This window comes from Gossypium hirsutum, chromosome D05 (genome assembly GCF_007990345.1).
Source record: "Gossypium hirsutum isolate 1008001.06 chromosome D05, Gossypium_hirsutum_v2.1, whole genome shotgun sequence".
Taxonomy (NCBI): domain Eukaryota; kingdom Viridiplantae; phylum Streptophyta; class Magnoliopsida; order Malvales; family Malvaceae; genus Gossypium; species Gossypium hirsutum.
Genome location: NC_053441.1, coordinates 10,505,511 through 10,529,223, shown reverse-complemented (window position 1 = coordinate 10,529,223; position 23,713 = coordinate 10,505,511). Strand labels below are relative to the sequence as shown.

At 31.6% G+C, this 23,713-nt stretch overlaps 2 protein-coding genes and 1 pseudogene across 2 annotated transcripts; 1 reads left to right on the top strand and 2 right to left on the bottom strand.

Annotated features, from left to right (window-relative positions):
* Nucleotides 1-5,926: 5,926 nt before the first annotated feature.
* On the top strand, nucleotides 5,927-6,963 carry LOC107903237 (uncharacterized; annotated as a pseudogene).
* A 1,449-nt stretch (nucleotides 6,964-8,412) lies between these two features.
* Nucleotides 8,413-18,250, bottom strand: LOC107906442 (mediator of RNA polymerase II transcription subunit 15a). Its single transcript, XM_016833428.2, has 12 exons — nucleotides 18,029-18,250; nucleotides 16,889-17,007; nucleotides 16,082-16,193; nucleotides 15,704-15,806; nucleotides 14,009-15,340; nucleotides 13,792-13,862; nucleotides 13,195-13,269; nucleotides 11,564-12,931; nucleotides 11,074-11,418; nucleotides 9,363-9,563; nucleotides 9,185-9,273; nucleotides 8,413-9,040 (listed from the first exon to the last, which is right to left on the bottom strand). The coding sequence occupies exons 2-12, from the start codon at nucleotides 16,999-17,001 to the stop codon at nucleotides 8,833-8,835; spliced, it is 4,017 nt and encodes a 1,338-aa protein (XP_016688917.2). The 5' UTR covers nucleotides 17,002-17,007; nucleotides 18,029-18,250; the 3' UTR covers nucleotides 8,413-8,832.
* Nucleotides 18,251-22,398: 4,148 nt separating this feature from the next.
* LOC121217695 (uncharacterized) lies at nucleotides 22,399-23,713 on the bottom strand. Its single transcript, XM_041093661.1, has 3 exons — nucleotides 23,475-23,713; nucleotides 23,241-23,314; nucleotides 22,399-22,810 (listed from the first exon to the last, which is right to left on the bottom strand). Exons 1-3 carry the CDS (start codon nucleotides 23,485-23,487, stop codon nucleotides 22,574-22,576), a joined length of 324 nt encoding a protein of 107 aa, XP_040949595.1. The 5' UTR covers nucleotides 23,488-23,713; the 3' UTR covers nucleotides 22,399-22,573.

Sequence of the window (23,713 nt, the reverse complement as noted above, 5' to 3'; positions counted from 1 at the left end):
GAGGAGGGGATAAATATTTTTTTTAATAATATAAGACATCACACATATAATAAAAATAATTACTTGATTTATTAAAAATTAAGGTTAATATATAAAAGTTATATATTCGAGTTATGGTCTTTAAATTATACATTCGTAACTTTATGATATTTCATTGTCATAAAATAGAGAGCTACCTTCTACGTGTTAATTTAGAAGATTAAAACTACAATGTTTGAATATTTCAAGATATCAATGGATTTAAGTACACTTTCACATTTAGTTTTTTGTTCTTAATAATTTGACATAACAAATATTGATTTATTATATTTTAATATCAGAATTTATTTTACGGCTCTAACATTATCCCCGATTTATTTTTCTCGATGACTTAAAAATTAAAATTGTAAATTTGTACATTTAGATGTGGATTGCTTTTCCTCAATTAAATGCAAAATTTGAAAATTATTTGGTGACCAATTAGTTAACCTAAAAATAAAAATTTTTAAAATTTTAAAATAGTCATTGATCAAAAAAGATAAAATTAAATAACTAATAGATTATTTTGTAATTTTTTTATAATAGAGTGATAAAAAATACAAATAGTTGGTTGAGGGTTAAATTAAAAAAATTATAATTGGGTTACTGCTAATATAGTTTATCATAACCTTTTTCTAGGTAAAAAATGCTATTTATTTTAAAATTTTAATTTGTGAGTTGGTTAAGGCTGAAATCTTGGACTCATCTATAACAAAAATGTTAATTTTGTAATACAACTATTTGACTGAAGTTAAGTATCATAAATGAAGCAATATTAGTTAAATTAAAAATTATCGTAAATTAAGATAACATATTTTTATCTAAAAATTACAAATTACTCGTATTTCCACTAGAAAAAGGATTTATATTTTCAAAGTTTCTTTAAATCTCGAATTTGTTTAATTTTTTCAGTTTTCGTATAAAACAAACATTTAATAAAATAAATTTAGGTTTATTTCAACTGGTTTACCTAATTATTTTAGATAGAAAATTGAAGCAGTTAGAACTCAAATTTCAATGCTTACGCTTTTTATAGTATTTTTTTATTATGTTGTAAAATTTAAATTAATTTAATATTTTTATCATATCCATCTAAACACTGTAATATTAATAGTTAAAAATAATTTATTTTAAATTTAATATAACATGAAATATAATGGTTGAATTATTCAAATATTAATCATAAAAAAATTATAAAAATATTTAAAATCTGATGTAAATAAATATTTCTTTAAATTAAAATATGTTTATTGGTTTCATAGTATAGAAGATAACCAAATATAGCATTATTCTGAGCTCTAAAAAAGAAACACTTAAAAATGAAAATTTCATAGAAGATTCCAAAAACTTTTGTCCCCAAAACCACGAGAAATGGCATTAAATTGGCCAAGTACAATATTCTTTATAAAAAAAAAAGTTTAAGACGAGAAATTGCGTCGTAAATAAATCATTACCTAATTTATCGTTAACATATCTTGAGATTTAGACAGGTGCGTAGAATGCGCGAGATGGGGCCCAAAATTTTAAAAGTATGAACAGTTGAGAGACCGCTTAATTATATTTTATATTTATTTTTATGGTTGCTTGACTCGTTCTATGAAAATGAAATATTCAGTTTCAAATGTGAACATGTTTTAATTATTTTTATAAATGTGATATCTTATTTATTTTCCAATCTGTTTTCTTCTCATTTTATTTATTCACTTCTTTATTCTCTCACAACAGTACTTTTACATTATATAAATTAGATCTACCTTTAATCTATTTAAAATTTAATTTTTAGTATAAAATTATTTTAAAATAATAGAATTAATTGTAATATTTTAGATTGGTCTCGAATTTTAAATCATTAAAATATTTATCGTATCAATCAAGTCTTGTTTTCAATTTAGTCATTAACTTCGGTGTTGAATATTGTTAATGGGTAAAAATAAGTATTCTATAAAAATAAAAATAAGTGAGAGAAAATGAGGAAAAATTATTTTTAAACCCTCCAATTTTTCTATCTCCATAGAAATATTCAATACCCATTCTTTAAAAAAATATAGAAAAAATTAAACATAATTATTGGTTCTCTATTTTTACCTCTTTTATTTCTTGACCTAGCTTTTTTGTTATTGGAAAAGAGAAAATTCAGAATATAATTTATTTTTATAATTTGTGTTTTGAAAAAAATAATTGAAATGAATTAAAATTTTAGATTGAGTCTGAAAAAGAAAATTTTGTGGTAAAAATTATATTTTTGGCTAAAAATGACATCAGAGCCTATTTTACAAGCCTTTGTAATATCAATTTTCAATATTATTTGGGGGCATGTAACTTGACTTGAAGATATTATTAATTTAGTTTTTAGAAACATTGAGAAAGCATGTAATGATCTAACTTTGTTTTGTTTTGTTTTTAATTTTCTACTGGATTCCATTGAATGATGATTTTTTTTATTTCCCATACATATTAGTTCTTCAACAAAAATATTTTCAAGATTTTATATTTCTAGAATTTTTATATAGAAATTTTTTATTTTTAATAATTTTGAGTTTTTTAAATTATTTTTTATATAGAATAGGAGTAAATTTGATAGAATACAAAAAAAATTGAGGACTTAAATTATTATTATTATACCAACTAAAAAAGTGTCATTTAATAGTTGGGTGATAAAAAAAACAATTTCAAAAATTTTAGTGGTTAAATTGTAATTTTTTTAGTTAAGTGATTAAAATGAAAATTTACCTCTAATTTAGTGACTAATGATGTAGTTTACTCTTATTTTAAATACTAGGGTTGTTGGCAGTATAAAGAAGAGGCGGCTCATGATAGGTAGCATGCTAGGCCAGGCCCATTGCTCTGCCTTTAAAATTAATACTATTAAGTTATTAGCTCTTATGAATGGGTTTCGGACATTTGAAATTTAAACATACTCGTATTATATATATATATATATATATGACTCCGATATAGTAGTTTAAATTGCTGCTTTTATATGGAATATTATTAAGTATTCTGAAAGTAAAAGTTTTATTAGTAATAATAACTTCCTTTTTATAACAACATTTCATTGTAAAATCCGTTGTTTATGTTTTATTTTTATTGTTTATATATCAATAACAATCATTTAGTATATATAAAATAATAACAACTTATTATTTCAAATTTTAGTAAATTTAATTATATCAAGTGAAATAAAAATAAATTTTAGCTAATATATCGTTTCAATAAAATATTTAAATTTTATATAAAATATAAATAAAATAAATTATACTACTATGAAACAAGCCTTAAGGCCTTACTTACATGACATATGTCCAATATCAAATTTTTTTTACGGCTAAATTCCAGTTTCTAATCCCTCTTTTATTGTTGAGATTATGTATGAAAGGTTTTATATTTCGATTAAATTTAAAATTTAAAATTTAATCTTTATATTTTATTTTTTTGACTTAGTACCTCAATTTTTGTAATGTCTTTAGTTAGTCTAAATACTTTATTCTAATTAAAATGCTGATGTGGAATTTTAAAATTGTTGACACCAATAAAATTTTCTATTAAATTCAGGTTCATTACAATGTTAGTTTTTTTTGTTACATGGATACCAAGTGAGTGTTTTTTTTTAAATGCCACGCCAACAAATTTAATAGAAGAATTTTAACACTATTAATAAATGAACTTAAATTTTCATGTTCGAAAAGTCGAGAGACTAAATCCCTACAAATAAAAATATGGAGATTAAATTTCAAATAGTGTAACCTTTAAAATTTTACTTTATAACTTAACAAGAATGTTGTTATATAAGTGTATAACAATCACATTTTATAGTAAAAAAAGAGGTTGTCATAAAGAAGATTAATTGTAATTAAAATGATGATAAATAAATAAATAAATGAGATATTTGTGATGATTAATTCGCGTAAACTTTTAGCTTGCATGTATCTAATAATAATATAGTTTAAAATTTCAATTCGAATATTGTAGTGTTGGTTTTTTAGTACTTTTACTTTTTTTGATGTATATTTTAATCACTTCTCCCTTGCTTTAAACCTTTATAAAATCTAAAATGTTAATTAAAAATATCAAATGTCATTTCATAAAATAAAGCGTAAAAATGATTTACCCCTAACTTTATTCAAAGGTCTTTTAGAGCGATTATATTGCTTGCAACAACTATATCACTGTCATACCAAATATTATAGCTTGAATCGGAAAAAGTAAAGGTCCAAATATTATTTTTAACAATGATTTTATGTAAGTAAATTTTATATTTTTATTACATAAAAATAAAATTTAACTTTGAATAAACTTGGAAAAAAGAGTTAGTTTGGGTTACAATACAAAAACAAAGGCTTAACTATAAGAAAAGTGAAGAACTTTTGTTTTTTGGTTTTGAATATATTTCATAAATTTGTAAATTTGCTAAACACTATTTTTATGCATGATGTGTACTACTGACAAAATAATTCGACTTTGACAGGTTTCAATCCAATTTGATTTTTTTTGGGGTTTGAAAATCAGGTTTTAAAGTAAATGGAGGTCAAATTCTCTCCTCCTCGACTTAAACTTGTACAATACTTTGTAATATTTTAATTATCTATTTTTTTTAATTTTATATGATTTTATAACAAGTATTTTATTTAATATTGCAAATATAAAAACATTAAACATGTAATGTTTCAAGGCAGGATTGGGTCTGGTGATTTTTTTCAGAATTGGATTTGAGTGTTACAAAAAACTGCGTCGCCCATATTATTCTGATGTCATCCTTAATTATGGCTATCCAACTTTTTAGAATTGAGTAAGTTTAATTATTTGTTTTTAATTTGGTTTAATCCGTTTAAGCGACTTTGTAGAAAATTGTACCGTAAGTTCTAAGCTCATACCACAATTTTTTGCGTTTTTTATGAAAAATTTGAGTATTGATATAAATTAAAAATTCTAATAAACTTGACAAATTTTTTTTTTGCAATTTTTCTCCACCTTTACATGATCCTCCACGAGGGCTCTTTTATTTGTTGGCATAAAAAATCCCAAGGAGAAAAGAAATCATGGGATCAAGGGGAAAAATATCAATACTTTTAGTTCACATGGATAGAGTATGAAAGTAGGGGCTCCGTGAACCTCTTCATTCTTCATTTTCAAAAGTCTAATCAATAGGGGCATGTGAATATGTTCGACAGTGTGCGCACAAAATGAAGCAATCAATCTTTTTTAATTACAAAGGGTTAAATTTAAGATTTAAAAATTATATTAAATAAATTAATTAAGTTTTAATTCGACCTATAATAATTTGAAAATATAATTACACTGTTTTTTTTATTTTAAAGAGAATATTTTTTTTGAAAAATGCATAAAAAATAAAATAATGTTTTGATATAATTATATAATGCAGGTTTGAGCAGAAGATAAATAATGTAGAAATCATTGGACGAAGATATGCCTACTATTATGGTAGCCTGGGTGTCCTATTTTATTTTACAAAGTTAGGATTCTCATCATAATGCCAGTAATTATGTTATTCACCATAATTTGGTAAAGTAGAAGGGTGTTTTTGGTAGCTTGCTCCAATGCAACGGTTGCAAGAGTCAAATCAGCACAACTGCAAAGGGTCTGGTTATCAAACTCCAACCTAAATCATTATTTCATCTAATCTTTTCTATTTTAAGATTTAATATTAAGAAGCAGTCAGATGTTTTAAATATCTAATAACTTTTATATGATAACTTTTTGATTTTTTAAATAGAAAATTTAAATTATTTTTATATCATAAGATATTAACATTAATTATAGATTAAATTTAAAAAAGGATTTAATTGGATTTCAAATAACGATAATTTTTGGACTTGGATATATTTTCAATTTTATTTGCTCAGGCCTAATCATCATCATCATCATCATCATCATTATTATTTATATACACTCCTGTCTATGCAGTCGTCCACTAGATTTTATATGCCTTGAATCTGGACTCTGGAGGCACTGACATTGAGATATCTGAGTCGTATAGTGGTATTGGAAGGGCATGGACTGGTTTTCTTGGCTTTCAAAAACAGGCCTTGAGCCATCCCTGGTTTACGAGTACGGCCTTTCATTTTCCCACAACGAGCTTGAAGAAGAAGACATAGTATACTTGGACCATGAGTTTCTCCAAAGCATGGGCATATCGATAGCTAAACACAGGCTGGAAATTCTCAAGCTTGCAGGGAAAACCAAAGGAAATCAGACGAGTGGTTGGAGACCAGTAGTGCGGAGGCTCATGTCGGCAATCAAGAGAACAAAAAGGAGTAAATGGTGGAGAGAGAAGCGTCGGCTCTTCTTGTTGTTAATCAAAGGAGTAAATGGAAAGGTGGCGCAATGTGGAAGAGAAAGAAGAGGGTGGGGATGGGTGCAGAAGGGCGGCTGCTGCTCACCAATGGGACTCATCTTCCACCAATCACAATGGTGCTGAAGTACCAGAAGAAAGAGAAAAGGGAAAAGGGAAAAGGGAAGTTGGTTAGATGGTGCTGAAGAGATGAAGTGGGATGCAATGTTCCAGGATTTGAAACCAACTTGATCAAATTACTTGGTTTATTCATCAATTACGATGACAAATATTAGTGGTAAATATGGTTGTTCCTTAATTTCATAAACACTTCTCATGATCCCATGTACAATCTGAATGATGAGAGATGAGTTTTTTTAGTTTCGTTCCACCACTTTTTACGTTTTTTCTTTTTCTTTTGCGTTTAGAACATAGGAGGATTGGCATTTTTAATATTTACTGGTAGGACTTGTGAAAGCCAGGCTTTGGCTGCACATCCAAAGTAGCCGAGCCTCTTTCAGTATAAAACTGTCTCCTCTGCCTTTTTATTTATTATTATAAATGTCTTAGAGGAAATGAAGAAAAAGAAGAGACCAGGAAAGGCTATAAAAGAACCATTTTTCAGTTGTGCAATTGGGAATTTGCATTGCAAAGTAGAAAGCTGTGTACTATTATTATAAAATTAAAATGATTGTTTGTGGGGTGAAAACTTAAAGAAGTAATAACCCAATCTTGTACTAGAGTATATAAATCCGAGAATTCTACAAGGAAATGTGTTCCTTTCTTTTCCCATAAATTAGTGGGGAAACTATTATAATGACTGTATAATCTAATGCATACCGCGGACATCAAGAAACATTCAATAGAACAATGACGACCAGGCTCATTGTGCATCATCAAAGTGTATTAACGATGAATTTGGGTGGATTCTGATCTCCAAAAGACTTTTCTACATTGCTAACGCACAAAACCAATCTCCAAATCACCCAACCTCATTTATATATTGACAAAAACAACCTTTTGAAATTACAACTACTCATACCACTATGATCAGAGAGAGTAAAACAACTTGCTCATCAGCAACTCACTCCAAAAACTGTGAATAAAAAAAAAATCAAAGTTAAGGACATATTTTATTTGTTTTTTCTTCTTATCCTTTTAATTTGGCAATAAAATTATCGCCATTATTGTTTTACCTCACTGGATATGTACTATCCACTAAATTATACCAAAAAGAAACTAATTTTATTGTATAATATAGAAATAATATAAATATTGATATACAAATTTATCAAAATTTGTATAATTTTAAATTATTTATATAGTTATAATTTTATAATCTCATTATTAATAAATGTTGGGTGCAGTGATAAGACAATTGTATTTTTAAAAAGAGTGTAGGTTTCAACCATAGAGACTATATTGTTAGGAGGAACAATCCCGAACCAAGAACATAAACTGTAAAATAGACATAAAAAAAATACTAAAATAAGATTAGGTTTAGTTCAGATTATTCAACTTTTTCTTTTCCTTGATTTTTTGAATTGTTATTGTTATGATAATTGAGTTAATTTTAACTCTCACTTCTTCCCTACAAAATTTAAACATTGAGACTTTATTTTGACAAAATTTTTGAATATTATTTGATAAAGTTTCAAAAAAAATTTATAAATATTTTAAAATAATAAAAAATATTTTTATAGCACATTTAAAAGATTTTCATTATTATAAATACAAAAAATATAAAATTATAATTCGATTCAAGTACAAAACAAAAACCATCCAAGCACCACAGTTTTATTGATCACCCTAGTGTTAGCTCCCTTACAATGTCGAGGGTCAAGATACAATTGGCAAAAATTCATTTGCTTTGCTGTACCTTTTTCATCCGCTTACAACAGTGTCGGCAATCAATTTAAAAATTTTCATGAAACATAAAAATAAATCTATGACTAACCTATCATTTTGAGAAGGATTTCAAGGCAATTATACTAAACATATTCTAAACTCACGAGATCATTTTTTTTAAGAAAAAAAACAGAAAGGGTTATTTCCAGTACAATTTTAAAGTCCATTCATGCATTGACATCTTTCTGTATATTATGTATCATGTAAAGTCGCCAGTTACTTTATTAGCCAAAAAGTACAATAAATCACGTACTGATAAATAATCACAATTAGAGTTCTGCGTTTATGAAAACTTGCATGACAGTTCGTAGACAGAACTTACATAACAGTTGTAGGAAAGCAGGGAAGCCATAATAGCTACTCCAATACGCATAAACACAATTCGTTGTGGTTTTAACAGTTGACCGTAATGTTGCCTAGTGACATAAGTCAATGAACCAACCGTGGGAGTTTTCTCGAGTTGACAAAAAACAACACCAGAGGCTGCTTCCTTGATTGTCAAGATTTGCATCCTAAAACTGCTTATTTGGTCCTCATGACAGCAGCTGTCGCAAATTCTTGTCCTCAATAATTGACACAACTCCAGTTTACAATTCTGATTGAGTCGGCAAAGATGGCTATGCAGCCATCGAGCAATTCTCCCAAGTCCCATATTTTGAGCTAAAGCTGCCCCCACCACTCTGTTGTGCATGCTCAGAAATAATGGCTCGGGCACAAACATCCCATGTCCTTGCTATCTCACCAAGTGACATAGGCTGTGAAAGGGTCCGCAATAATATACTAAACTTCGACTTCGCTTTTACTGAAAGGTCTTCGTACTCCTTGCTGTGAAACAGACATAAGTGACCAAAATTTTTTGTAAGGAACATAACCCCTTAGACAAATGCTAATAATTTACCAAAACAGAATACCAATCTACGAGGGAGAAGAGGAAGTGATGGATGGGATTCAAGTGCAATGTTTACTTACCTGACTTCAACTGGGAACTTGTCTAATAGGACGGGGGAACAATTTGGATAATTTGTGGGGACTAGCAGACGCAAGGGCTGAATTGGTGACTGCATTGTAACAAAGCATAGATCATTCAGAGAAATCATAATACTTTGAGTTAATACATCAGTTTCTTTCCATGATTTGAAAAACTTACCATTTGGGCTGACATGTACTGTGATTTCAAGTTTGAACTAAGAGCCACAGCATTGAAGGAGCACTTGACAACAGTTCCTTCACCCCCTTCAGCAGCTGTTGCCACCGTACCTGGATCAACATCTTCATCACTGATATCAACAACTGTGTCTATAAGTTGTTGATTTATTTCCCTTATTTCTTCCAAAAGGGCATGGTTAGCCTGCAATAGGTCCCATAAAATGTTATATATCTAATTACATAAAGCAAATAGCACATTTCTATGTTACGAAACACCAGACTATACATCAATTACTAAATGTGAAAACTAACATGCCAAGGTCTATGTGGCAAAGTGACAGAACATCAGAAAGTAGAATGGCAGTCAGAGAAAAATATATTGCCTACACTCAGTGCACCACTGTACAATATAACTGCAGAAATTTTGTAGTCCTGATAGAAATCATAGCTTGATTCCCAATCATTGCAGATGTTATAAAAAGAAAGGTCAAACTGCACCCTAGAATTTAGCTGATAAGTTTCAAGGATTACAGATGAAAATGATAGAATCCATAACTAATATTTTCATTACAGGTTTAATAGACTGAACTCTGATGCTTCATCACTATGCTTGTTAATTCATGCTTATAAGGATTATATGCATTCTAAGAAAAGGAGGATGGTGTTAATGTAACAAAGTAATTACAACTACGAATCATGCCAAATAACGATCGTAGTTATTAATAGGTATATGTATGCAAACTCATTTGCAACCAACTTTTGTTAAAGCATTTATGATTAATAGGTACATCCTTTTCATAGTTCAGTGAACAATCTCCTCAAATTTCAACTATGTCCACCTTAAAGAAACTCATTCCTTGGGAACAGAATCAATGTTTTTTTCTGCTCAAGATTGGCGTCAACACTATTGATCAGTTCTCATGTACGAGTCAATGATGGTTTCCTCGAGATTTTCTTTCTCAAGGTTGGATATAGCTGTTTGTATCAAGTGAAATTTAGGATTGAAACATAGCAGGAAGACATTACAAAAACTGACCATGTAATGGAACACGTAATAGTCAACCAGCATGCAACTCAAAAGTTCTATAAGAGTTTCAGGAAACATGATATCCTCAAAATAATTGTGAACAGTGAAATGAGCCAATAAAGTAAAGAGATGATTGACCTGACACAAATACTTTGCGGAGAACTGCATGTCACCAACAATAGAGTTTAACAACCACTTTCATTTCAAATAGAGTGCTTGCTTTTTGACTGAACAAACTTTAACAACCTCGATTTTAAAGTTATTGAAATTAAATTTTCAAGATTTTTATCAAATTGATGTTTAATAGATTCTAATTCTTTCAATAGTAGTTATCTCTCCCCTTTCATCTGGAAGGAGAGGAAATTGACCCCCAGTAATTGATCATCATTCCTAGCCAGCAGGCAGGGGTCGAGTTCCTCCCTTGTTGAGAATCTATATGGTTAGTAATGAAATGATAATAACATTGAGAAAATATAGGCAACGAGTTACGTTCTAAAAAGACATTAGAACATAACTTTTGAAACATTCCAAAGTGAAAAGATGGATATTCAATACAGCATAGATGTAGAACATAGTAATTAAGTATCAGTGAGTGCTGGCAGAGGCTTCCCAAAAAGGAAATAAGCAGCAGACATATTCAAGAGCTGACATTTATAAAAAATGTACCATGAGCAAAGCATAATACCTCAATTCTTGGCTTCTTGACAGTAGATGTTGCCGTTGACTCCAAGTCAGATGTCTCCGAACCGGTTAACTGTTTGAAACTATCATTTATGCTACCCACAGATGATACAACATTTAGGGGCATGGCACTGGTGTGGCGCCTCATTTTCTTTGTCCCGCTCATTCCATCTTGAGTGATGAAATTTCTTGCTTGTAGACGACACTTTGTCATAGCAACCAGATCCTCACCGACTGCAGCTCTAGACCCATTACCTGGCGCTGACCCAGCTATCCTGTCAGTCATGCTGACAACTGAGCCAATATCACTTACAGAAGCACACAATGCAGTAGGCGACATGGATTTCACCTGAAATTGTAGTGCATTAAAAATCAAATAAATGCAATATCTCTTTAAAAGAACAAAAGGGATGGGAACTTCCAAGCTTCGCCAAAAAAGGGAAAAACACTAAGCACAAAAGAGAGGAATGAAGTGTCAACTGAGCTTTACTAACCGCCTTCATTAAACGTTCAAGAGGCTGCTCAGTAATGTTTGACTTGCTAGAAACAGTTGTCAAAACATTAGCATGAGTTCCATCAGTGAACTCTGCGAGCAGAGGTGAGGCTGATATCCCAGGAGTGCCAATTGCAAGTGATTGAGAACCTGCTTGAACACCAGTTCCTTGTTGGTGTCCAATATTTGCAGCATTTGAGAGAGAGGAAGTGCCTGGAGCAGGTTTTTCAGATTCCCCAGGCATAGGTGATGGAGCCAAGGGAGTTGAAGGTGAAGGAACAACAAAAGGTGAGTTTGCAGACTGCAAAGGGGTTCCAGTTTTTGAGATAGATGGTAGCAGACTCTGCTGATCAATCTGTGGGGAAGAATGCTGAGGCATCTGAGGAGATGCAGCAGGATGGAGTTGAGGTGAAGAAATAGGAAATTGAGCACCTGATTTCAACTGTTGATGGGTATAAGTTTGACGCTGGCCAGCTGGGAGGTGCTGTTGGAAAACACCTGGCTTAACGCTAATCCCCTGCTTCATATCATTTACATCATTCATCTGATGCAGCTGTGGCATCTGGTGTGCCTGCAATTGAGTGGGCAGCTGTTGCTTTGCTTGCTGCTGCTGCTGCTGTTGCATTAGTTGATGCTTCTGCTGCATAATCTGATGCTGCATCTGCCGCTGTTGTTGTAACTGTTGTTTGTACTTTTGTGACTGCAGAATTTGCTGTTCCTGCTGTTGTTTCATATGCTGGTGCTGAAGCATGCTGGAATTTGACTGGAGAGGATTCATATTTTGCTGCAGGACACTTAACCCACTTTGTGATGACAAACTATTAAGATTTGCCTGTTGGGAGGTACTCACAGGATTCTGTTGCAAAGATCCTGGTGCAACCTGCTGCATTGAGCCTAGAGCATTACCTTGTCCTGGATCCAAATTTGAACCTGGTTGCAGCGAATTTAACATGGTCTGCTGTGCTGTTGAAACCCCAGGTAAAGAAGACAAGGTATTATGCTGCAAGCTTGTCATGTTGTTAGGCTGCATTGTTGGCATAGAACCTTGTAAATTTATTGACTGCAACTGAGGATTCATTTGATTATCATGAGATTGTGTTTGATTACTTTGAGGTTGAGGCTGCTGCATGGAATGCATATGAGGTGGAGGAAGCTGTCCTTGCTGCAGAGCTGAGACAGGCTTCCTTGGCCTATTGGTATTTATACAGTTTAGTATCTGCTTCTCATACGAACGCAACTTGTCCTTGAAAGCCGGTACTATATTAGCTTTGGAAACTGTTAAGAAATGTAGAATAGGCTCCAACATGGTCTTGAATATTTTCAACTTCTCAAGCTGCTCTGACTTTGGCTGCTGTGGAAAAGAATCATGCTGGAAAATAGAAGAATTGTTTTAACTGAAACAAGTAGAATAACAAACCACTATTACATCAGATAAGCATAAAGTGCAACCAGTAAACCGTGCCTAAAGGAAAGGGATTCAAATAGCAATTAAAAAGCGGTATGGGATCAAAAGCTTCCTGAAGTGTAATGAAGTCCTCCCCATATTCAATTTAGAGATACAGGGTGGCAGAGGTTCATGCAGATGGGTTCTATTACTCTTTGAAGGTGTATTATGAGAAAGGATAAACCTACCTGCAGCAACTTGGCAGAAATTTTCTGGTGCATCTCATTTAATTCAGAGAAGTATGTCTCTTTCATGGCCTTGATCTGCAACATTAAATCAGGAACAGGATGGTTAGCCAACAACTAAACCATTCAACTCATCTGGAATCATGGTTTATTAGAAAAGTAAAAAGATATTTCCATTTTCTGATAAGTCGGTACTGATTTTAGTTAAACACAGAAGAAACAAAGGTATAACAAATGATGATTACTTTGAAATCAAGCATGCAAAATCTTTGTAGTAGTCCTTGGGCCTTAGGTTTCTTGCTAACACATCTTAATGGATCTTTCAAATGAAACTAATAAGTATATATAAGCTTGAATTTCTTTCTTCTAAGAACATTCAAGTCCATATAACCAAACTAATAAGTCAATCAGAAAATATCTGAATTCCTTTTCCCAAATTACTTTTAAAGTTCTAATTCTTCCGTTTCATAGTTCCTGTAAAGAGAAACATCACAACATAAAAAAATCACAACATACTCAGGGTTCAGGGGTTTTACCTTCTTAAACCAAGTTGTAAGCATAATTATTATCTATAGGAGAATGTGTCAAGATAGTTTTTACCTTTTGATAGACCTCTTCTTGCCAATCACCCCCATTAGAATGTCCTGTTTGAGCTGTGGAATCTAAAGATGCTAAAAGAAGATACAAAAAGAATAATGAAAATTTTTGGAGCAAGAAGAATTACAAATTCATAATTTAAATGGAAGAAAATTGGTTATACAAAAAAATACATGATTTTGTTGCAACAGTATGTAATGGCAAAAATTCAAAAACATACTTGACGATGTCTCCGGAACAGCTCTCTGTGATTGATACAACTGCTTTTGCTGATCTATCAAATTTTGTGATTGAAGCAAGGAACTTGATGTTTGACCTGATGCTTGAAGTCTCTGCTGCATATTTTGTTGTACTTGATTGGGCTGCTGTTGCAAACCCAACTGTTGCCGCAACTGAGTAGGCTGTGATTGCATCTGAGACATCAGTTGCTGCTGCTGTTGTGGCTGCTGGGATGTCTGTCCTTGAGTTGGCAGTAAATTAGGTGCAGTCTGCTGCGTTTGTTGGAGTGCAACCTTGGGCTGGGATAGCATGTGTAAAGATTGTTGATTAGTTTGCATGCTTGAGTTACCCGACTGGGTTCCAACCAATTGCTGCTGCTGTTGCTGTAGTCCTGAAATATTACTCTGAGGACCCAACTGTTGCTGATGCATATTTGAAAGGTTGTTTTGTTGAGCCATTAACTGCTGCTGCTGCTGTTGTTGCTGCAGATTACTAGACTGGCCTAGCAGTCTCTGCTGCTGCATGTCTGCAATACTGTTTTGTTGTCCAATTAACTGATTCTGTGGTATATTTGCAGCATTTGCCTGCTGCCCCATCATCTGCTGCTGCTGCTGCTGCTGAGGCATCATTGACTGCTGTGTCATTGGTGTTTGTTGTTGATGAATACCAGCACTGGTGGTCTGTTGTGGCTGTTGCTGCTGTCTAAGAACTGACTGTTGATGCTGCTGAAGCATGGACTGTGTCGACTGTTGGAGAGAAGATTGCTGATTCTGTTGAAGACCAGGAAGAGTTGACTGCATGGCTGATGGCTGCATAATGGATGATGTTAGCATACCAGATTGCTGGGAAGATTGCAACTGAGTAGGAGGTAATAGGTTTTGCTGCTGCTGTTGCTGTACGTGAGACTGCAGGAGTGAAGGCTGAAGATTCCCCTGTTGAATCTTTTGCTTCATAAGTGTTTGTTGCAGCTGCTGATGATATAGCTGTTGCTGCTGCTGTTGAGGAACCACCTGCTGCCTTCCTTGCATTTGCCTCTGCTGATTAGCAAAAATATTGGAAGGCATTCCTTGCCCCATTGAGTTCTGCAAAATTCCAGACATGTTCTGGATGTTGGAATTCTGTCCAACAACATTAGATATAGGATTCTGAGATAGACCAGATACAGGAGGCATTCCAGATTGTAAACCAACAGAACTCTGAACTCCAGCAGATGCCATGTTATTTGGAACACTCTGGGGTAGCAGTTGTTGATGTGCTTGAGACTGATTACATTGTAATGGTATAGGAACTGATTGTCCTTGACTGTGAACTTGGTTCTGCATGCCCTGAGAACCTACCACCGATATTTTTGGTTCAAAAAGAGTAGGGGAAGAGCCAGAAGAAAAGAATTGAAGAGCATTTAAAACAAGATAACAAAAACCAAATTAATAATTAAAACATTCAAAAAGATAACTAGACCTAAAACAGGTGAGGGCACTTGAACAATACCCAACTAGTTTAAGTATTAATACGCTACCATTATGGGGACAAAAGGGGTACAAAAATAGAAAATGTTCACTAAAATACTAACTAGAGCAAATGTCGATACATGTTAAACATTAAACGACTCTGCATGTAGAAGAATAGAAAGGACATGCGAAGGGAAAGTACCCTACTACTATAGTACATCAAAGCAAATTCTCTTTCTTGCTGTTACCTGGATCAGGTGGTTTGCTGTTATTCCCAGTGTTGGGCATGGTATTCTGAGACTTGGTCTCCATTGTAAGCATCTTCAACGATATTCTTCTCAGATAATCAGTCTGAATATGGAAATCCATAGCGGTGTTAAACAAGTTTCTTTACTATTCTAATACAAGATTCTCAAATATTTAAATTAATCATGCTTGATATTGAGTAGCATTTAGCATCTTTAGTTTTTCCCTCTCCTCTCTCTTTCCTTCCCAGATTTCTTCCATGCATATGAATAAGAAAAAACAGATAACACAAATACAAAGACACAATGCAAACACACCTAAATATTGGTAAAGAAAAATGCAGCCAAGCACATTATGGAATGCTAACATTCGAGGATTACCTGACTGCTTGCAGCTGTAAAAATCTTTTCCTCGAACCTCACAGCAATTTTCCTAAGTTCACTTAAACCCTCTTGCCCAGAAAATGGAAGATGCCTCTTCAATGTATCCATTCTATGTGCGCAAAACATTGTTTAAGTTATTGACAAAGAAATATGATATACGTAGGAATCTTCAATTGGTATATAATAAATGCTAAGAATGCGAGCTAAGATTTTCCTCTTTAACTTGTTCAGGACATCCTTCATTTAATTCCAAAGCCGTAGCACTTGAACTTAACAAAACCTTTCCAATATAAACAAAGTAGTCATCATGGCCTTCATATACCAAATACATTCAAATAGACCACATACCATCATAATTACCATAGTTCAGAGACTGTTGTAGAAAGACAAGGTCATTAGTGTACCTTATAGCAATAAGTTATTTAATAAGACAAACAACTTCATCACTGAGAACAGAAAAGAACCACCAAATCTTGCAAGGATAGAAAGATCTAAAAGAAGAATGCATCTTTATTCAATCACATGGTTAACTAAATAATGATACCAAGTGTAGCAGATACAGTTGGACCTGGACGAAATAGCTTAGCTACATTAAGCTAAATTTACGTGGCTAACATAGTGTAACCCCAAACTATGGGTAAAGCAAGCTTTGATTCTGAAGCGTTACTAAACAAAACAGGTCCATTTTAATAAGAAATATGTTTTTATTGATGCTATTGTTTCTCACTGCATACAACAAGCCACAGGATTTCAGCAACTTAACAAGTATATTTAATGGAGAATTATACCATAAAATTGACTTACATCTTGTTGACAATTCTTTGTCGTGAGTCAGGCTGCAAAGTGGTTCTCCAATCACCACTGTCCATGCTGGGCTCTCCACTAGGAGGAGTAGGCCTCCAGTTATTCGTATCCATGAAATTCTGAAAAGAGCAAAAGAGAAAACAACAGTCACAAACATATTCAATCCGAATTTCCCTAGTCATAAATTGAAACTAGTCAATTTGAAATAAGTTACTCCTCAAATATGAAAAACGTTTGGCAAAGTTCTTTTCAGAAATACTTCCCTCCCCATTCTAAGTTTCTACTACTGGTAAGAGCCTCGGGAAAACACGGACTTTGTTAAAATTTCTCCTTATTCCCTCCCAAAGAAACCAAAAAGAATAAATCCATACATAAGAGCAGAATGTACTGTAATGTTGTAACTTGTAACACATGGGGGACAGTTTACATCATTTGCAGCAACATTTAAGTTCTAACAAAAAGACGGCAAGTTATTAGACACTCAGAGACACCCTAAGACCATGATTGAAGTTGAACATGATCTTTCCCGATGTAAACCAAAACTTTACAAACCGAACATCAATTTGGTTGATTAATACTAACACAAGGTGATCTTTTTAAGATTCCATTTTCTTTCTCTCTGTTTGCCCCACTAGCCCAGCGCATATCACTGGCAAGCAATGCTTATATTCAAGTAATAGCTATTCAGTAAAGAATTAAATTGTTAGTTGGCTTCTGAGAATGCTACCTAGACTCACCGTTATAGAAAATTTGAGCCCTCTAACCAAAAAAAGCAACTGAAACTCTTGCAGCTATTTTTTTTTAGACAATTTCCCGAAGAAAACAGCCCCTTTAAGTAGAATTTTAGCGTAAATTATTAATTACAAAAAAAATGAAAAGAAAAAAATGTATATATGTAAATACTTGCTTTGAGGCTTGCTTCCGTTATTGAGTATCCAAATATTCAATCAAGCTTTATACTTTTTTTTCACAGCAGAAACTATATATGTAAATACAATGTCACTGGTGATACAATGATATTCAAAAAATAAAATAAAATCTTTCATTCTTGAAAGTAAAGACCTAATCACAGGTAAAATTTTTGAGGATATTCAAGCAGCAGAACCCTAAAATCTATAACTTTTTTTTTGAAATTTTTACCTCGATAAGGAGGCCCTAATTAGAAACAGTGACCGGCTTCAAGAATTCCAGAAGAATGTATTTCCCAATTCCGAAACAGAGATGGGATTCGAGAATTCTTGAAGGATGTGTTTTGCAAATATGGAATTCCTTAAGGAAGTACGTTTTTTTTTTTTTGATCGAAACTTGAGGAAGTATGTAAAGAAAGCAAAAGAAGAGGGAATATTAAAAGAGAGAGGACAGACCAAAGTTGATGAATTATCTTTTATATAAATACAACCGTCCCTATGTTTATCGCCCTTGTTTTAATTTTGTCTTATTATTACTACATCGAAATCCAAATAATCAAGGGATATATTAGTTTTCTATCAATACTAATATCGATTTATTTCAATATATCATTTAAAATTTTTTATAACCTATAAAAAAATTTGATATATGTATATATTCTTTTTGTAAATATCAAATAATAAAATTAAACAAACCTTAAGTATAAATACTCATTAATTATATCATTGAAATCAATTAATAGACACTCATATGTTCCGTATCAATTGAAATTTGCATTAGAATGAAACTTAATATTTGTTTTTTTGATTTACTATTAGAACAAAAGGGAAGCACATGCGGTACTAGAACAAGTATTGGTAACAGTAGTTAGGCACATTGCACTTCCAACAAAAAACACAAGTTTACACATTAGTAATGACATTGTTAAAATGATTAAAACAAACCTCGAACAAAATATGAATTATAAAACGAGTGTATAAAAAAATAATATCGTATTAAAATTATTTCCACAACTATTTAAATTATTCTCTCATTTTATTAATTTTTAAAATATTTTAATTTTAAATCGCAAGAGTTAAGTGAGGTAGATATCTTCAAAAATAAAAAAAAAAATTTATCTTTAATCTTTATTAAAACTATTCAAAATAAAATAAATAATATTATAGTAATAAGACAAAAATAAAAAATTTTCAAAAATCAATATTTATTATTACCAAACAAAATAATTATATTTAATGTATACCAAATATATTTATAACATAAATTTAAAGCTATTTTTTTAAAATTTTCAAACTTATCTTAAATTCATTTAACAAATTATGACTTTTTCTTGCATTTGTTTCTATTGAGTAAAATTTGTTGTTAACTAAACTTTTGCAAACTACAATACTTAAAACAGATCGAACGGACCAATTATATAAGTCAACCACGATAACCTAACCGAAGTTCTTCACTTCGATTCAGTCGTTTTTCTTGGTTCCGACTTCCGACTTCGTTTTCCGAAATATTTATTTATATATTTATGGAGCCTTATCCTGTCCTGAATTCAAATTGGAACCTGGTTGCAGCGAATTTAACATGGTTTGCTGTTCTATTGAAAGCCCAGACAAAGAAGACAATGGACTATGCAACGAGCGTGTCAGGTTGTTCGGCTGCATTGCTGGCATAGAACCTTGTAAGTTTATTGACCGCAACTGAGGGTTCATTTGATTATCACGAAGCTGTGTTTGATTAATTTGAGGTCGAGGCTACTGCGAGAAATGCATACGAGGTGGAGGAAGTTGTCCTTGCTGCAAAGCTGAGACAGACTTCCTTAGCCTATTTGCATTTATAAATTTTCTTATCTGCTTCTCATGCGAACTCAACTTGTCCTTGTAAGCCGGTACTATAGCAGCTTTGGAAATTGTTAAGAAAGATAGAATGCGCTCCAACATGGTCTTGAATATTTTCAACTTCTCAAGACGCGCTGACTTTGGCTGTTGTGGAAGATAGAATGCATAGAATTGTTTTAACTGATGCAAGTATAATAACAAACCACTATTACATCAGATAAGCATAAAGTGCAACCAGTAAACAGTGCCTCAAGGAAATGTAACATCCACATTTTAACTCGGGATTAGGTACAGTGATGGATCGAGTCAAGAATTAGTATAAATTTTTTTGAAATATAATAAGTAGGAATTTTGAGTATTAAATTAGGAAGTATATAAATCTAATAAAAAATATAAAAAATAAAAAGTGGTAATTAGCCAAAGTAGTAGAGGAAATTTTAAAATAGATACATTGATTTAGTTGAAAGAATAAAGAAATTGTTGTGGCCAAAGTAGGAAAAATATTAAGTTAGGAGACATATAATAGTAGAGGAAATGAATGAAGGATTAAAAAGAAATCTAACCAAAGTGTTGTATGAGTTATACTAGGAAATATGAAAGATGAGGAAGGACAAAGTGATAATTAGTTAAGTGAATATTTTTTAGATGTAATGATATGGGTAAAAGTAAAAAATGGATGGCTTAAGGACTTAGTAGCAATTTGACCATTTTAATTAAAATTGTGAGATATTTTATTGGAATGGTGTAGAAAAGTGCACAAACTGTAACTACGGCCAAATCTTCATTACTTAAAAAAATACTTCTGACTCCAAAAGTATTTTTGGAAGAAAAGCTGTACAGAACAAACTACTTTTGGCTTAAATTTTTAGCTTTTTAAATGTGCTTTTCAAAAGTATATTTGAAAAGGAAAGCTAAAAATTTTAGTTTTTCCTCTCTCAAAAGTATTTTTTGTGCTTAATTACTTTTTCACCCCTCTAATAACATAATACTTTTCTTTTTTTCTTGGTGCTTAATTACATATGTGTTAAAATCATTAATTAAAAATAAAAAAAATATTTTTTAAAATACTAATTACAAATATTTAATGATTATATTTAAATATTTAAAATATAGTTTATATATTCTAATTAAATTTTATAAATAATTAATATTTATTACTTAAAAATATTTAAAATTTATATTTTATATATTAAAATATTAACAATAAGTTATAATAATTTTTTTATATTCTTACTAAAATATAATAATATTAACTAATTTAAAAATGATTTAAATGTATTTTTGTTACTTGATAATAAGATGTCTAAAATAGATATTTTATTTCTCAAAAGCACTTTTTGACAGCAATGCTAAACACTCAAATTTTAAACCAAACTTTTCAAAAGCACATTTAAAAAATACTTTTCAAAAGCAATGAAGAACTGATCCTTTTAGCTTTTCCTTTTTAAAAGTGCTTTTGAAAAGCATTTCTGAAAAGATAAAAGTTTCAGCCAAAAACAGCTTCTTTAGCACCGCTTTTCTTCCAAAAGCGCTTTTGGAACCAGAAGTGTTTTTTTTAAGCATTGCAGAACATGCCTTTAGTCATCTTCCCCCAATTTTCATCCAACTTTTCTTTTAATTCCCTGCGTGTCCTACCATCATAGTTGAACCATCCAAGCTTCAAACTTTCATTTTTTTTTTTGAAATTCCCCTAGTAAAAATCAAAGAGCTAAGGTAAGAAATGATAAAGTTATCATACCATACATGTTTATTTTTATTAAATAGTATAGGAAAGTCACTTGATTGTTTTTTTTTTAACATATAAATGTTATATGTTTTATATGAAATTGAAAAGAAAGAAAAAAAGTAGGGGACCTAATTGAAGAAAAAGGGAAAGATAAGGCTAAGGAGTGAAGGAAGAAGAAAATATCATCTCAACCTTTTTGTTGTAAGTACTACTTATTTTTATTTAAATACTTATATTGTTGTATGGAATTACTTAGAATAAAAATGTAAAATATATATTTAAATTTGTAAATAGAAAAGAAGAAGAAGATTAGATTATGAAATTTGTAAAGAAAAATATAGGTGGAGAATATGAAATGGTATATTGTTTGAACACTAAGTAATGATGCTGTGGTAAAAGTATATGTGTGAAAAAGGTGTGATATTTGTGATTTGTGAAATGGAGACTAAATTGTAGATGATGGAGAAATGAGAAATCTTTTTCGAAATATTTATGTAAATTATTTAAATATATGAAATTCAGCTTTAATGCCCAAGTGGACGGAATTTAGAACTACTAGGATATTAGTAGCATGCCATTAAGGGACCTTAGCGCGCTCTCCTATTATTAGTACATTAGTGCTCTCCGTTTAGCACATTCTTGTTCTTTGTATAGCACTTTAGTGCTCTCTGTTCAATAGTACATAATAATGCACCTCTGTATTTTTTTCGTATATCCGGTGTGTTCTATAAAGTTTACTTTGGGCTAAAAATATGAGTTGTGAAGAAAAGTGAACCACCAATGTGTTAAGGTAAGTTTGATAACTTACAAAAAGGTAAGTTAAATTTTTATTAAAGTAAGCATAGCTGAAGTAACTTATATGTCTGTAAATAAGTAATAATTGAATAAGTTTAAAATATTTTGTTATGATTCATTTACCTATTTATTCTTGTACTAGTGATTACTAAGCCTTCATCGGTTTAATGCGTTTATTTTTAACGCGTAGGTACAGTTAGACTCGAAGAGGTAAAATCGGGTTGGAGATTTCTCATCTCATCACATCCTTAAGAGCTTTAAGAGTAGGTACCATATTTTGAATTAAAACGGCATATACATATGTAGACCAAATGTGTTTCCATGTGTTAGGGACTAAAATGTAAACTCTTGAAATTCTATCTATTTTAGGTTACTTGAAGTCGTACGATTGGACGGGGTATAGGGGTGTTACAGGAAAGGGATTCAAGTAGCAATTAAAAAGCGGTATGGGACTGAAAGCTTCCTGAAGTGTAGTGAAGTCCTCTCCATATTCAATTTAGAGATACAGGGAGGCATAGGTTCCTGCATTTGGATTCGATTTGTCTTTGAAGGTTGATTATGTGAAAGGATAAACCTACCTCTACCGTGCAGCAACTTGGCTGCAAATTTCTGGTGTATCTCATTTAATTCAGAGAAGTATGTCTCTTTCATGGCCTTGATCTGCAACATAAAATCGGGAACAGAATGGTTAGCCAACATCCTAACCACTCAATTCATCTAGAATCATGGTTTATTAGAAAAAAGTAAAAAAGATTTTTCCATTTTCTGACAAGCTGGCACTGATTTTAGTTAATAACAGAAGAAATAACTGAAGGGCTTAAGTAAGCTTTATTTTCTTTCTTCTGAGAAAATTCAAGTTCATATTAACAAAATAATAAATCAATCAGAAGATGCCTGAAATTCCTTTCCAAATTGCCTTTTGAGTTCTAACTCTTCCGTTTTATAGTTCCTGTAAAGAGACGCATCTCAACATAAACAGATCATACCATAACCTAATATTCTCTCAGTACCCTTTCCTACTCAAAATCATCTTAAACCAAGTTGTAAGCATAATATTATGAATAGGAGAACGTGTGAAGATAGTTTTTACCTTTTGGTAGACCTCTCCTTGCCAATCACCCCCATTTTCATGTCCTGTTCGAGCTGTGGAATCTGTAGAAGATGCTAAAAGAACATAACATAAACAATGCACACATAAGAAAAATGAAACTTTCTGGAGCAAGAAGAACAAGGAAAACATAATTTAGATGAATGAAAACCGGTTATGCACAAAGATACATCACTATGTTGCAGGTCTAAAAGAACATCGAAATAAATAACTTACGGAAGAGGAGCATCTTTGAGCAGAGCCAAGTTGAAGAAAAGATTCTCGTAATCTCCTCAAGTTGGAAAGAAAATTACTTCCTATAGTAGAAATGAAACGCAAAGCAACAACATGGACTAAAAGAAAACTGTATAGTGGGTGGTGACTATACGGGGAAAAAGAATTCACGGCACTAATTAAAATAACACAGTATGAGAAAACAACGAAGAAACAAATCAAAGAGCAGCAAAGATTCAAAA